The 16,986-nt window shown below is 48.8% G+C and overlaps 1 protein-coding gene across 1 annotated transcript in view; it reads right to left on the bottom strand.

The window, feature by feature from the left end:
* The window catches only part of GABBR2 (gamma-aminobutyric acid type B receptor subunit 2), a 347,631-nt gene that overhangs the window by 165,834 nt on the left and 164,811 nt on the right, over positions 1 to 16,986 (bottom strand). The window contains exon 4 of the mRNA XM_060609214.3: positions 6,503 to 6,604. Coding sequence (XP_060465197.1) covers positions 6,503 to 6,604 — 102 coding nt within the window. The remainder of the gene's footprint in view (positions 1 to 6,502; positions 6,605 to 16,986) is intronic.

A 16,986-nucleotide genomic window follows, 5' to 3' on the forward strand; every position in this document is an offset into this window, starting at 1 on the left:
ACATTTAGCATTCCAATAACATACCTATGTTTATCTCAAGATAAAGATAATGCGTTTCTCCCCATGTTTCTGAGCAAAACTGGCCTGCTGGAATGTACCACGTTTATTCTGTAGCTCTGCATCCCCTCGGGGTGCCTATATGAACTCTACTTTCCGGGAGCCAAGCAGCATTCTGGCCTATAGGGTGTGGGGAGGGGGGACTTCCCACTAGGCCTCTCTCATGGAGCACGGGGGGCAGCAGTCCACCCGAAAGTCTGTTTTTGTGGTCCTCCTATGATAGGCAGACAAATGGTCCCCCCAAAGTGTCCATTTCCTAATCTCCAGAACCTACAGGTATGGTCTGTGACATGCAAGGGGGAGTTAATGTTGCAGATGGCATTAAGGTTGCTAATCGGCTGGTTTATAAATTAGGGAGATTTTCCTGGAATCAGAACCCTGAATGATAGGCTAGAGGCTACTCCGGGGAAGGTAGAGAAAGCAAACAAAATGAACAGAGCAGGACAGTGGAAGCCTGGCGCTCTCCCCCTCACAGCCCAACGCTTCAGAGCCAGCACCATGGAAATACCCAGGGGCAGACTCCGGGCCCCCGCCCAGTCCTGCCTGGCAACAGTTAACTTTAAAGCCCCATGTTCGGAACAGGCCTGGAAGGAGCTTAAAGGCCTCGGGACTCCATCACACAGAGATGGTTTTTCTTGACTTTCTTTAGGCGAACTTTGGTACATATCTGCTAAATCGGCCTGATTAATTTCATTATTTGGTTCCTCTGTGTTCTTGCTTATTTTTGCCTGGGTGATCTGTCCAAGACTGAGAGAAATGTTATGGCTCCCAATGCTATTGTGTTTCTGTCAATTCTCCTTTGTATTTTAACAGGCTTTTCTTTATATATTTCAGTGAGATGTAATTTAGAGCAATAATGGTCCATGATTGTGTTATTCTCATGGTGAATTGTACCCCTATCTATAGAGAATGACTCTCCTTAATCCTGTTTAATGCCTGTACCTTGAATTCCCTTTGGGTCTCAAATGAACACTGGGGTTCTTGCTTCGGTTGGGTTTGCCTGACCTATCTTTGGCTGGTCTTTTACCTTTGACCTTTCTGTGTCACTTTCTCTGTTGTCAACAGCTATAGTTAGTCCTTCAAAAATACAGTTCTCTGTCTTTGCCTTTTGATAGGGAGTTTGACCTCTTTGAATTTATGGTCAGAAGGACTGTATTTGGTCTACAATTATATGTTATGCTTTCTGGTTTTCACATTTTCTTTCTGTTTTTCAGTATGTGGACTAGGTTTTCCCTGCTTCCCTTTTCTGTGCTTCAGAAGCTTTGGGTTCTATTTGCATTATAGTATATTTACCATCAAGTTATTCAAAGCCTTCTTTAGCTTGTATGTTTCTCCTTAGGAAACTCATGAACAAAATGGTCTCTATTGAGTCCCTCTGCTACTTAAGACCAGGAGGTTACCACCCATATTTTTTACTTGCCCACTTCTTTGGTTACGTTAATGGAATATGGATTTTAACATCTCAATTATTATTACCAGATGTATTTTTGCACTCTATGTATATGTACGTTTGCTTTCAAAATGAACTTTTGCATCTATATACCATTTAAAATTTTTTTTAATGTTTATTTATTCTTGAGAGAGAGGGAGAGACAGAGAGTGAATGGGGAGGGGCAGAGAGAGAGGGAGACACAGAATCCGAAGCAGGCTCCAGGCTCTGAGCCGTCAGCACAGCACCCAATGCAGGACTCGAACTCACAAACCGCGAGATCATGACCTGAGCTGAAGTCGGACACTCAGCCGACTGAGCCACCCAGGCGTCCCAGCATCTGTATACCATTTTAGAACAATTATTTAGACTCAGCTCTCTGTCTATGGGTGCTGGTGGCCCCTGATCAGCAGTTTCTGCCATGACCTCAGCTATGAAGTTTGCCATTGTTCTTGGCTGGCTGACGTAGGACTTCAAGGATTAACTTCGAGAAAGGCACCTGGCTGGTATGCCACATGAGCTACACACATGGGAGAATGTCTCCCAGCTGCTCCATTGTCTCTGGGATTGAACGCTGCAGAGGAGCTGAGGTGGCCTGGTTTTTGCACCTTTGTGGGAAATTCGTTTTCTTCTGGCCTAGATACTTGTAGATTTCCCCCTTTATATTTGTACTTCAAAGCTTTTGCTAAAATGTGTGTTGGTATGACTCTCTTTTCACCAATTCTGCTAGAATGTGGGAAGGCCAGCTAGACGCACATACAGTGTGCACATTGTACATTTCCTCATGAAATTGTCGATATGGTACTTCAAAAATGGTTGACTATTAGCAATTTTGTCAATCCAATCTAGTAGGACCCTCCTGAGCCCCCTTAAATTTGTCTTCTGTTTAGAAAACAAACTTCTTATTTGAGAATAGTTTTAGATAACAAAGAGAGAAGGTTCTCATATGTTCCTCACCCAGGTTCCCCTATTATTAATATTTTATGTTCGTGGGGCACATTGTTATAATTAATAAACCAATATTGATTATTATTAGCTAAAGCCCATACTTTAATCAGATTTCCTTAGTTGTTTTTTTTTTTTTTTTTTTTTTTTTTTCTCTAATGTCCTTGCTCTATCCCTGGATTGCATCCAGGGTAACACATTATATTTAGTTGTCATGTCTCCATAGGCTCCTTTTGGCTCAGACATTCCTTATTTCTGAAGACCTAGACAGTTTTGAGGAGTGTTTTGGGAAATGGCTTCCACTAGAATTTGCCTGATGTTTTTCTCATGGTTAGGCTTAGGGCATGGGTTTGGGGAAGGAAGACCCACTGAGGTAAATTGCCCTTCTCATTTCCTCGTATCAAGGGTGTAGCCTATCACCGTGACTTACTGCTATTGATGTTGACCTCGGTCACCCAGCTGAGGTCGTGTTTATTAGATTTTTCCATCATCAAGCCACTCTTCTCCCTGCTTTCTACAGTGGACTCTTTGGAAAGAAATCACTTAAGAAGCGGGTCATTCTGCTCTACCTCCATGGACCTGAAATATCTACGTAAATTATTTGGAATTCTTCTGTATAGGATATTTGCCTGATCTTTCCCATTTATTTATTCAATCATTCACAGCAGTATGGACACATGGATATTTATTTTATACTTTGGGTTTTAATCCAATACTGTTTTATTTTATTGCTGAAATTGTCCCAGCGTTGGCCACTGGGAGCCCTTGCACTCAGCCGCACTCCTTTACTTTCTGGCACTAGAAGATGTTCCAGGATCATCATGCATATTTCCTGCCCCAGTCCTAGAATCAGCCATTTTCCCAAGGAGTCCTGGTTCCTTTTCCTATAGAACGGTATTAGAAACCAAGTCCGAGTGCTAGGTGCACTCACTGCTAGTGTGGAGCCTGTTTTGTTTTGATTTTTGTTCTGTTTCATCTGTCCTGGTTTTCCCTTAGGATCTCCCTTTCCAGTGTCCATAACTATTCTCCCTTCCCTCATTAGATTGATTGCTCTCACCATTTCCTCTGAATTCTGGGAAATATCTCAAGTTTGTCCTTCATACTATTGATCTTTATTTTTCTTGGCATGAACTCTGCTCTCTAATACCTCCAATGCAGATTTTAATTCTGCTATTTGGTATTTAGTTTTCTCCCTTGTCCTCTGAACATCCTTCTCTATCTTATCCCAGAGTAAACCAGAGATTTGCTTTTTCTCCGAGCTTTCCAGAAGTTACTTTACTCTATTCCTGAGTATTCCTTTACTCAGTACTCTATTCCTTTACTCTATTCTATCCTTGTGTTCTCTGTTGGCTTTGTCTGTCCAGACTTGGTATTTTATTTACACACACTCAAATTAATTTGATTCTGGGTGATGGGGAACAAAACAGTGAGCACAACAGACAGAAACTGTTGCCTCCTAGAGCTTATGTTCCAGCGGGAGGAGACAGATGATAAAACGACTAGGCAAAATGAATGGTAGGTCAGATGTTGTGATGGGTTGAATTGTGGCCCCCAAAGATATGTTGAATCCCCAATACCTTGGAACGTGACCTTCTCTGCAGATGTAATTAGTTAAGATGAGGTCATGTTGGAGTAGGGTAGACGTGTAATCCAACACGACTAACGTCCTAATAAGAAGACGATGTGAAAGGAAAGGGGAACATGCCATATGAAGCAGGGACTACAGTTAACGCAGCTGCAGGACAGGGGACACCAAGGCTTGCTGGCAATACCAGAAGCGAAGAGAAAGGCACGGGATGGCCCCACGACCTTCTAGACAGCATGGCCTTGCCGACACCTTGACCTTGAACTTCCAGCTTCCGGAATGTGGGAGAATACATTTCTGTTTGCTTTAAGCCACCTAGTTTGTGGTACTTTGTTACAGCAGCCCTTGGAAATGAATACAGGCATCTGTCAGTGAAATGGAGAAAATCAGCAGAAAGTAGACAAGGATTTAACTTCTAAATGAAGCATGCAGGGAAGGCCTCTGGAAAAAGCGAACAACTGGGCAAAGACGAGAAGAAGGCTGGAGAAGGAGTCATGCAGGTCTGTGGGGGAAGAGCGCTTCCCCCAGAAGGACTCCTTTGCCAACAGACAGACTGGGCTCTGCACCCCTCCCTCCCCCAGCTTATGTGATGTTGTCATCCTTTCTGGCAGCAGCTGTGCGGGGCGGTGGAGAGACCTGGGCCGCCTAGTCGTCCAGACCCAGGCTTCAATCCAACCCACCGCTTTCCAGCTGGGCGACTCGGAGCGATCCTTAACCTCTTTGAGCCTCGTGTTCCTCATCTGAGATACCGGGATGCAACAACTCTCTGTCCGAGGGCTCTGGGGAGGGCCGAATGAGCCAGCGGAGGTCAAGGGCTCTGCATTGGCACCTGGCTCTCCGCCAGGGCCCCGGACAGGTGGGCTGCTATTTCCATCATCGGTAATGTCACTCCTACCTCTGGCGGAGCTGGTTGGTCAACGAGCAGAGCACCCAGTTCCTTCCCTAATTTCTCTGCAGACTTTCAACTAGTGCCTCTGCTCTACACACAAAGACTCTTTAAACTTTAAAGCCCAAAGAACTCTGCTGGGCCTCTGAGGCACAGGAAGCTATTTCAAGTGCCCACCCTGGGGAGACGCTGCCCTGTGTGGCAGAACATCATCACAGCATCAGGCCCACCCGGCTGTTCCCTGCTGAGCAGGCACTGTACCACTCTGGGTCCTCCAGACCCCACAACCCGACTGGACCCTCAGACCACACAGCCTGTGGGCGAACAGCGTGGGCAGATCCCGCCCCAGCCACCCGGCTGCCAACAGGCCCTCCCAAGCTACTGTTTCCTCATCTGAAGCAGCTTGAAGGGCTGCAATGTCACACACAGGCATAGTGTCTGCTTCCCTCGTTCCCTGTCTCTGGGCCTCAGTCTTCCCATCTGTGAACTGGGGGCTTTGGAAGACAAGAGCTTGAAACTTCCATCTGCTCTGACTGGTGTAACCTGGGACCTGCCCAAGATGGAAGGGGACATGTTAGCAGTTGGCATCTGCGGTCTCCAAGCCAGCAGCCCTAAATGTGGGCATGAGGGAGTGGAAGAGAGGGAAAGAGGAAGGTGACAGCTCTAACTCTGTGTGCACCTGCTTATAAACCCCCAGCACCCTCGTTGCCCCCTGGATAAAAGACCAAACTCCTCAGCTCAGCATTCAAGTCTTGCGGAACCTGGCTCCCACCGCCTTCCAGCCCCAATACTCCAGTCTCTGTGGAATCCCTGCTGATCCTTGCTGAGTGGTGAGCATGGTCGCCGTGCCCTCTGATCTTCACTCCTCCTTCCCTGCTGGGCTCCTGCAGGTCCCCATCCCATTCATCCATTTGCAAGGTGCAGACGCTGTCCCTTCTCTGGAGCCTTGTCTGAACCCTCTCCCCAGGCGGGATGAGTCACTTCCTCCCTCTGTTCCCAGGCCCCTCTGTTCCTGTTCCCCAGAGAGGTAACTGGCTTCCTCCCCAGCTGTGAGCAACCTGAGGCCTGATGGTGTCTGTGAGACCCGGAGGGGGTCTGGCACAAACCAGGTATTTGAGAGAGCTTGCGGGATGAGGAGACAAATGGCAGACAGAGACCCCTGACAGCCGGGCAAACTTCTAGTCGGCCCTCTCTGTTCCTGGAGTGAGTGTCGCGAGAGGGGTCAAAAACCTAGGCGTTCAGTCCGAACAAACTGTACTTCCTTGCTGTGGCTTCGGGCAAGACACTCCCTCTCTCTCAGCCTCTCTGCAATGAAGAAGGTAATAACTCACGCCCTGCTTACCTCTTAGGCTCGATTGAGAGACACAAAATCACCCAGTAAGCTCTCCAGGACTATGTACCTAGCAATCAGACCTTTGGCCACTGCTAGACAAGCATGGGGGCAGCCAAGGGGAGCCAGCTCCTGGGGCCTCTCCCCATGTGTGAAATGCCAGGATGAAATGAAACAGCCAGAACTCAAGACACTTTCATAGTCAGGGATGTGGGGAAGCCTGGAGCAAGGCATCGGTCTGTCCCCCCGGCCGTGGCCAGCTGCACTCACCTTAAGCTTTTTGACACTGGTGCAGGGATCATTGGAGAAGCTCTCGGTGTCCGAAATCTCAATGTCCTCACCATACAGAACCCCAGTTAGGTCATTCCTCACCTGTTAGCAAAGAGAAAGCAGAGGGTGGGTGTGCTGGCAGCCACAGGAAGAGTCTGTTCGGAGGCGTCGTCCTGGGGAAGCAGCTTAACTGGGCTGGTTTTCTCCACCAACAATGCAAAAGGAGTTATTTTTTTCCCTTCATTATAAACTAGAGGGCCCTGTGAGACCTTGGGGATCCAGCCTGCAAGGGACACACTGGCACAAGGATGCTAGACTGGGAAGGGGCTAGCTAAGGTGGTGCAGAGATTTCCTGGGAGAGAGTCAAGACGAGCGTCCGAATCTCTGGGCTTTCCTGCTGGTGTTTCTCTGTCTCATCACACTGTCACCAAATCAGACTATTCACATATATCTCTATTTATATTCTGCATTATTTACTTGCAATATCATTTCACTTCTAGGGTGAAGAAACAGCAAGACACTCAGTGCAGAATAAAGAGCAAGGGGGTATGGAACCAGCCTGTGCTGTTACATATAACTACCTATCTGTTGACACAGGATGGTCAACATGGATATGCTTAGAAAGCAGAGATCTGCAAACTCCAGGATTCACTGGGTCCAGCCAGTGTGTGAAGCAGTATGTATGGAAGGATATTAGGGAGTGGTGGGGACAGTGGCAAACTGGAGACCGGGATGTCCCATCTAAGATGGCAGTTGCTCCCATCATGCTGTGCCCCAGAATGCCAGACCGAGTCACTAGACTTTCTGCTTTCAGAGGGAGAATTCAGAAATCTAGACTTTTTAAAATATAAGATCCTTCCATATTTTAAAACGTTGATACAATTTTGAAATATTAAAAAACAAAAACAAAGTGAGGACTGAACCACAGAAATCTGAAGTTTGTATCTGGCCCGTGGCCACGGCTGAGCACCCTCTGACATAAAGAGTGGAAACAGGACTGTGTGTTTCAGTAAAAACTACCAAGTGTGGGTTGGGGGATCCAGGTTCTAGGTCTGTCACTGATGTGCTTGTGACCGCCGCATCTCTGTGTGACCCTCCCTGTCTCAGGGCTTCAGTTTCCTCTTCCTTAAGAGAAGATGATCCTTACAAGCACTTCTTGTTCACACCCATTAGGATGGCTATTAGCAAAACACAGGAGACAGCGAGCATTGGCGAAAATGTAGAGACACGGAGTGCCTAAAATGGTACAGCCACTGTGGAAAACGGTATGGCAGTCCCTCAAAAAGCAAACACAGATGACTACACGATCCAGCATTCGACTTCTGGGTACATTCTCAAAAGAACTGAAAACAGAGTCTTAAAGATACATCTGTACATCAGCATTCTTCACAAAAGCCAAGCGAAAGAAACCCAAGTGTCCATCAATGGATGAAGGGATAAACAAAGGGATAAAGATGTGGTGTATACATGTAGTGGAACATCACCCAGCCTTAGAAAGGAATGAAGAGCTGGGGGGCTCCTGGGGGGCTCAGCTGGTTAAGGGTCTGACTTTGGCTCAGGTCATGACCTCGCGGTTTATGAGTTTGAGTCCCACGTCGGGCTCTGTGCTGGCAGCTCAGAGCCTGGAGCCTGCTTGGGATTCTGTGTCTCCCCCTCTCTCTGCCCCTCCCCTGATCGCATTCTCTCTCTCTCTCTCTCTCTCTCAAAAATAAGCAAACATTAAAAAAAAAAAAAGATGAATGATCATGTCCAGGCTTTTAAGGCAAGGCATCGAGGCAGCCAGTGGCTTGGGGTATCTATTTGTGAATAAGAATGTGCATGAAAGCTGTATTTAATTATGGCCAATCAACTATGTTTTAGGCAGTCAGAACTCAAAACAAACAAAACGAAAACACCCTAGAGGTCATCTCATTCTGCCCCTAATTTCACAAATGAGGAAACTGAAGTGTCGCTCCCAGCCCTGTGCTCTCCACATGCTCCCAGGCTGGCTCTTCTGGAGCCTGCCAGCTGTGGACAGTTCTGGAAGCCTGATGAGCCAGAACAGGTCAGAACAGATGGTGGTGCGATCAGCCACCATAATTTTAGCACCAAGAAGTCTGAGCTCAGCTCAAGTATTTATTCTAATGGACCCTTTTAGAGAAAGCAAATGGAGGAAATCAGTAATAAATGGTATTTTTTAAGTAACCAAAGCATGGAAACGAAATAATATCATTGATGTAACTCATAAGGAAAAAAGATCCACACCCTCATGTGTGGGTAGGAGGACCATTCAGTTCACTGGTCAAAGATGTACTACATAAATTTGTAAACGCTTATTTTTCCTTCTGGAACTGCAGGTATCTCTTGTTTAATGGGGCCAATGTCTTTTTGCAGCTTGCTATAAACTGCATTTCTACACAGTGGGTCCTATTTTTCATTCACCTCCATTATAAAAGCAGAAAATACGTTCTTCTGGGAAAAGAATAGCTCTTAATTTCCAAGAAAATAACACACACACACACACACACACACACACACACACACACAGTCCAGTATAGTTGGGGTCCCACTGGGGGCCTCATTTGCATGGATGGGTATGGATAGGACAGAGAGGAAGGCTGTCCCATTACCTGGAAGGAAGGGCCAGGACTGCCAGGGGCATGAGCAGGGCCATGAGAAGAACAATCAGGAGGGGTCGAGTCTAAGCTGGAGCCTTGGGGCCAGCCCACAGGGCAGAGGTCACCTAAAGGGAGAACTCTCTCTGCTTCTGGAGCAGTGGATATGAGCTCAGGCTACCAAAGGAGTTCCAAGGACACACAGGAAAACCAGTGGGTCAGAGCCCCAGGACTAAAAAGTCTAAGCTAGGCGTGGAGGCAACAGCTGCTGATTTCCCTCCCCAGCCTCAAGAACTGGTACAGACTGTGAATATGAAGTTGTGCCAGAAAGCATATCCCTAAAGCAGTGGTTCTCAAAATGTGGCCCCTGGACAGTAACACCAGCATCACTGGGAATGTGTTAGAAATGCAAATTCTCAGGCCCCACCCCAGACCTACTGGATCAGAAGCTGTGTCCAGCAATCTGTGTTTACCCAGCCCTCCAGGCAATTCTGATGAATGCTCAAATTTGAAAACCACTGTCCTAAAGGAAGCAGGGTAAGTTTTACAATACTCATTGATCATAGTGAGAGAAACGTTTCCAATGGCTTAGATATTTCCCTCTTGATTAGAAGACCAGAATGTGTTAACTGAGGAAGGCAACTGCCAAGAGAGTGAGCGGGACTGGGAGCCACATTTAGAAGGCCGTCATGTCTAGAATGAAGGACGTGGCAGTTGCTCTCTGTTCTGTCCCTCTGTCCATGTCAGTCCACACCTCAAATGCTGGGCTCAGTTCTGGTCGCCTTTATGAGGGATAAGGACAAAGTGGTTCAGGCTCAATGGAGAGGGGCATGGCTAGGAACCTTCAGGGAGGCCATAGACCCAGGGGGCTGGGGAGGGTACAGGTTACAAGGGATGACAACAATGTCTCCTAAGGGATCCCATGCAGCTTCGGGAATCCAAGATCCAAATCCAAGAATTTTAACATTTAAACTCAGACTTTAAGCTCTAGGATAGTCCATCTTGAAAGAAGTCAAGAGGTAGGCAGAATCAGTGGCTCTGGGGAAAAGCCCAGAGCCGTGGGGACAGTCCCGCTCAGGGTGTGTATGGAGAAAACCCCGTCAGGTCAGATCAGCCGTCTGAACAGCAGGCCCAGTAGGTATACACGCAGTCCCCCTCCCAGCTGGGTCATGGGGCCGTGGGGGAAGGGGTGATAGGGACTCTTCCCTCCAATAAAGCCATCGCAGTGGCCTCGCTCCTCCAACTGACTTGAGGTCTTGAGCCTAAGCACAGTGAGAAGCCGTTACAAGGTTTCGAGGATGGGTGACATGACCAGAACCGTGATTTAGGCTGCCGTGGGGCCAGTGAGGGGCAGAGGCAGTTGGGGAAGAGGAAGGTCAGTGAGACAGCTCCAGTAACCATCCAGGTGAGAGATTCTGGAAGGCTGGAGGTAGAGACACCGGTGGAGGTGAAGTGACCCACTTAGGGGTACACCCGGGGCAACTAATCATCTGTATCAGTCATCTATTGTTGTGTAACAAATTATCCCAAAGCTCGGTGGTTTCAAACAAGACACATTTATTATCTCACACAGTTGCCATGGGCCAGGAATGCAGGAACACCTTAGCTGGGTGGTTCTGGCTCAGGGTCTTCCATGAGGCTGTAGTCAAGGTATTGGGGCTGCAGTCACCTGAAGACTCTGGACTGCGTATTAGAACTACCTGGGGAGTCTTTAAAAATACTGGTACCCTGGCTACATCCTAAACCAGTTAGAATCTCTGGACTAGCACCCAGGCATCAGCATTTTTAGATGCCTCCAGGCGGTTCCAACATGCAGCTAAAGATGGAAACCGCACACTTTAGGGGGAAAAGCAACAGAACTGTCAGGCTCACAGCTGAGTTGCCCGCCTGCCTGAAAGCCCCCCATGTCACTGTCCCCACTTTCTCCAGGTCCAGGGCACCATCTTCCTTTACAGTTTCCCACACCCCTCTCCTGCCCTCCCCTGCCCCGTCCCATAGTTATGTCTCATTTTACACCCCCAGATCCTTCTATTCCTGGTCCCCAGCGCCACGAGCAGGTCCTGACCATGTCAGAAGCAAGAACGGAAAGAAGGAAAGGGGGGACAAGGCATAAGAGAGAAACAGTAAGTAAAGGCAGAAGAGGAAAGCATCGTATTGTTATAACTGTAAGTTACCACATTCTGACCACATGTCCCAGGCAGTGAAGACTTTGACGGAGGATGTGAAATGCAAAGTGGACGCCATGGAGAGCATCAGAGACTCTAGGACACTTGGCTTCTGTGGCCAGTAGTACCCTGGCTGCCTTCCCTAACGAGGCTGCTGCACCAGCTGAGGAATCATCTAGAAAGGCAGAGATCCAGGTAAAGATGGGGAGAACCAGATCTGCGCCACAGGCACTTTACAACTCTTTGAAAATTCTAATTAGGTTACAAAATGAACTTGAGAGCAAAGCGAGTTCCCAGCTCTCCTATGGAACTGGAGGTAACCTACTTTGTCATTCAAATGCACTCGCTATATATAGCCCTGGATTGTGCCAAAATGTCACTCCTCTTACCTGACTAAAGCGTATAATTATAGATTTACTTCTATTCATTCATGAAATGTGTCTTCATTTGATTAAACAGTTCATTCAAGTAAAATCCATTAAAATATGGAACATGTTAAAATGTGGCTCGTTAGAGGCAGAGGGCACCGCTGTAGTTAAGATGCTAATTAGGATAAACAGGCATTTGAAACACTCAAATCTTTGAATAATTCAGGTCACTTTTACTGGGCCTGGAGCTCCCCAGAAACCGCCATTAATTTAAGCTAATTAAAAAATTAGCCCAGAGACTAGAAGACGAAGGCAGGAAGTGATGGCTGGGTTCAAACTCTGAAGGGCTGTTGTGTGGAAGAGAGGGAGCCTGGTTCTGGGCACCCCCACGGCAGAGGAGGGGACCAACAGGTAAGTGGTTCAAGAAAGCAAACTTTAGCCCAAGGCCAAAAAAACTTCCTAATAATGGAGAAGGCTGCTTTGGTAAATAGTGAGCTCCCCATCATCAGAGGTGTGCAAGGAGAAACTGGTTGGGAAACCAGAGAAGGGAGTTTTCTCTCACCACCAATGCATGTGGTTCTAAGAAAACAAGTGTTTCAAAACTCCACCTGCCCCTACCCTGACTTTTTAAATTTTACAGTTGCCGAAGTAGCCCTCTGCAGCTCTGAAGTTTCTCAAAGACTTGGGGCATACACTTAAGTTCCCATAGAAATTCATACATGTGGTTGTATTTCCACTTTTCCAAACTTGTGAACATTCATTGAGGAAAGTGTTCCTTTTAAATTATTTTTTTAAGTTTATTTATTTGTTTTTGACAGAGAGAGAGAGAGAGAGAGAGAGAGAGAGAATCCCAAGCCGACTCTGTGCTATCAGCAACTTGGGGCTCAATCTCATGAACCATGATATTATGACCTGAGGCAAAATCAAGAGTTGGATGCCTAACCAACTGAGCCACCCAGGCACCCCGAAAGAGTTCCTTTTAAAAATTTTTAAAAAATTTTTAAAATGTTTTTATTTATTTTTGAGACAGAGAGACAGAGCAGGAGCAGGGGAGGGGCAGAGAGAGAGGGAGTCACAGAATCTGAAGCAGGCTCCAGGCTCTGAGCTGTCAGCACAGAGCCCGAGGCAGGGCTCGAACCCACGGACTGTGAGATCATGACCTGAGCTGAAGTCAGATGCTTAACCGACTGAACCACCCAGGCGCCCCCCGAAAGAGTTCCTTTTAAAAAAACACAGCCATCTAGCTTTCAGATTTCTAGAAATATAAACTCTTAATAAGCTATAACCAGAGTTGAATACAAGTGAAATTTTTTTCACAAGGGCAAGTACACAAGTAAACATGTATTAGCTCTACTGCACACATGTGGCACTTGCACAGGGTAATACCTGGGGGTATATGCACAGCTGTGTCCATGTGAAAACCACATGTGTGTGGGACACCTGCGTGTTCACACTGCAGAGCCAGTGTGACCCCCAAATAGGTATGCCCAAGTCCTAAACAGCAGAATCTGTGAATGTGACCTTATTTGGAAAAAGCATCTTTGCAGATGTAATTAACTTAAGCATCTTGAGATGAGATCATCCTGGACTACCTGGGCGGGCCCTGAATCCCGTGGTAAGTGTCCTTCTAACAGAAAGGCGGAGGAAGATTCGGGACAGACAGATATGAGGGAGAAGGCATCTGAAGGCAGAGGCAGATGCTGGAATGATTTGGCCACAGGCTGAGGAACACCTGGAGCCGCCAGAGGCTGGAAAAGGCCAGGAAGGACCCTCCCAGGGAGCATTTAGCGGGAGCAGGGCCCTGGTGACACCTTGATTTTAGACCCTTGGCTCCAGAACTATAAGAGAAGGAATTTCTGTTGCTTTAAGCCACCCTGTTTCTGATGATTTGTTGTGGCAGCCACAGAAACAAATACACCTGGGGCCTCTTAGGACCCGGCCTTTGCGGGTCCAAACCATGATCCCACGCAGCCGCTGGGCTCCCTGTCCTGCCTACGCCTCACATCACAGGTAAGGTTTCCCTCTACTCAACAGCCACTTGTCTGTCCCCAGGAAATAAGTCTTTCTCACTTTCTCAGAGTTACCAAGAGCAGGAAAACAAGAGAAGGACCAGAAGCTGCCGTGTCATGAGATGCGGAGGCCCAGGTGAGGCCATCCGCCCCATGGGCCCCAGTGGAAGGCTCAGCAGTCCAGGCTGCTGACTTTGAGCTGGCTCGCAGAGAGCTGACCATGAGAACTGGGGCTGTCACGTCCGCCTCCTCAACTAACAGGGCAGCCCCATGAGGGAAGGGCTTTGTTTTCTTTTCCAGGGTCCAGTGTGGTGCCCGCATGCAGAAACCGAGGCAGACGAGAGGATGAAGGGGTGCACACAGGAGGCACTGTGTCTGTCCAGCCTTAGAGGCAGAGGGTCAGCACTCCGAGCTCCTTTGAACTTTTATTTTAGAGTTCATTCTGAGAACATTTGAGACGGTCTTACAGGGATGAGCCAAATGCCCAGTGGTTGGCCTGGATGCCTCAGCCTGAAAACAGGAACTGGCCCCAGGACAGTGCTGTGATGCCCTCAGGCCACACTTTGGTGGCCTGAGGGCAGGTAGAGTTCCCTGGGGGCAAGTTCTCTGCTTTCCTCACTATGGCTCAGGGTGTGGGGACCTGTGACCTGAACCTGCCTAACCACTCACATCCAAACCTGCTGGGTGACGTCTGGTCAGCCCACATGGCGGCTGGGAACAGGGACTCCAGCTGGCACGGCTGACCAGTGACAGGCTCCCGGGCCCAAGATGCGCCCAGGACATCTCCTTCCTGCCTTGGAGACACCACCACCATCACTCTGTCACAGCAGTCCTTCAGAGGGAGGGGGAAGAGCCTGCAGGCCATTGTCCTCTGCCCGGTGCCCCACGAGCTCCCCAGGGGCCCACCTTCCAGAACCACACCTTGTAGGGCAGGGGGCACACCCTAGACCAACCTGCACAGGGGTAGGACAGCTGATGCAAGGGAACTAGGATCCTCCAGCTCTTAAGTCCCCATCCAGCCTTGCACAGTTTTAGAAATTCCAAAGAAGCTTAAGTGATACACAGAATAAGAGCCCCTCCCAAAAGATGCACACATCCTCATTCCTGGAATCCTTTACTTTACATGGCAAAGGGCACTTTGCAGATGGGATTAAGTGACGGGTCTTGAAATGGGGAGATCACTTAAGATTATCTAGGTGGGTCCAGGGTAATCACAGGGGTCTTTATAAGGGAAAGTAGGCAGTTACAGAAGGAGACATGGCAACAGAAGCAGGGGTCTGAGAGATGGTCTGATGAAACCGCACTGCTGGCTTTGAAGGTGGAGGATGGGTCCACAAGCCAAGGAGTGAAAGTGGCCTCTAGCAGCTGGAAAAGGCAAGGGAGCGGACCCTCCCCCAGAGCCTCCAGAAGCAACCAGTCCGGCTCACACCTTGATTTTGAACTTCTGAGATTTTTTTTTTTTTTTTTTTTTTTTTAGTTTATTTATTTTTGAGAGAGAGACAGGGAGAGTGAGCAGGGGAGGTGAAGAGAGAGAGAGAGGGGAAAGAGAGAGAATCCCAAGCAGGCTCTGCACTGTCAGCACAGAGCCTGATGCGGCGCTCAAACTCATAAACCATGAGATGGTGACATGAGACGAAACCAATAGTCGGATGCTTAACCGACTGAGCCACCCAGGCGCCCCTGAACTTCTGAGCTTTGTTACCATAACATAACAAATTGTGGTGATTTGTTACAGTAGAACAGGAAACTCATACGATCAGCTCTGAATTTAAAATTCCACACATCCTCAAACACCTCCTCCTACGGGATGCCTTCCCTCATTCCCAAGCTAGTGGTGACCCCTCCTCTAAACTGCATGGTGCTGTGCAGACCACTCTCTCTAGCTAACCAGAAACTGCCCCGAGAGTCCACACACCCTCCATCTGGGTCCCTCGGGGCCCAGCTCCAGGCTGCCTGAGGATGTGGGACCAGGCCCAAGTCCCCCTCTTGGATCTGCACAAACCCCAGGGCCAGCTGTCTTCCCTTGGACTGCTGCTTCTGCTGCAATGCTAGCCCCGAGAAGTCAGGCTACGCTGAGCTATGGGGGGAATGAAATCAGCCGTCAGAGCCTGGCAGCCTTCCTGTGACAAAGCACCCACTGCTTTAACTGCAGCAGGCTTGTGGGACCAGGCCACTAGTTAGAGAATTACTTGGATATTACTAAAACAGGGATATCCCAGTTAAGACGGGGGATATTAGAGAAACCGTACCTGAGAGCACTGGGGGAAGCGGAAGGCAGAGTCGCTCCCTGGCGTTCAGAGCCCCTCCCCTGCTCCTTGGCACCCCAGGAACCGAAGAGGGGACAGGAGGGGGTTTGCAGGGACAGAAAGTCCCGCCTGCACATCCTGAGAAGCTGTCACTGAGACTAGGGGGCCAGCGTGGCACCTGGGCCCCAGGGGAATGGCCAGGGCCAGTGCAGGAAGCCACCAGGAAGTGGCTTTTGGCTCCCTCAGAGGAGAACTTTCTAACAAGGATAGAAGGAACTTCCGCAGCGGGAGAGTGAGCTCCCCCTTGCTGCTGGTATGCAAGCAGAGGTGGGGTTGCTATAGGAGATAGTCAGGCCTCAGATGGACGGGTGGGAGGGAGGGCTAGAACCCGGAGGAATGTCTCAGATTCTTGAGCCTCTACTCCAGTTACGAGGACCGTGTTGGGGCCTCTCCAGGTATCCATGAGGGACACAAAGCAAGCAATCAAGACGTTTGGGAGAGAGAAGTCAGAGCTGGGCACATCCAAGGGGTGGGACATCGAGATCAGAAGGTGACAACAAGGAGGACGTGGCACACATCTGAGATGTACTTCACCTTCTGGCCTCAAGGTCACTGCAAAGGGAGCCTCTGTCCAGCAGGCAGAGCTGGCCCGTCACCCTCAAGCCCACTCCCCACAACTCTCACACATTAACCCAGCAGTCCTCACTGGACAGCAGGGAAAACTAAGGTCTGGAGAGGGGTAGGGGCTTGCCTATCACACGGCCATCTAGGGACAGAGCTGGATTCAGACCCAATTTCCTGCCTCCCAGATAGATGCTGCCCAAAGCCGTGTCTTTAACAGCAGCAACAGAACAGTTACCCCACAGAGAGCCACCAGCTGCCGCCCTTCCAGGTCCCTTTCCCCTGCGAGACGACAGCTGCTTGAGGGCAGTGCCCAGCCGAGTTCCTTGAGTTCCAGCCCGTAGCATGGGGCTCAGCCCAGAGCAGCTGCCAGAACTAGAAATCTCCCTGACCTGACATCAACCACAGTCGGGTCTGGAGTTTTTAAGAGCAGTGGCTCCAAGCCTGCTTGTGCACGGCACCTCTCTTCAGCAGCTTTGTA

The sequence above is a fragment of the Panthera onca genome, chromosome D4 (genome assembly GCF_046562875.1).
Source record: "Panthera onca isolate mPanOnc1 chromosome D4, mPanOnc1 haplotype 2, whole genome shotgun sequence".
In the NCBI taxonomy this organism is placed as follows: Eukaryota; Metazoa; Chordata; class Mammalia; order Carnivora; family Felidae; genus Panthera; species Panthera onca.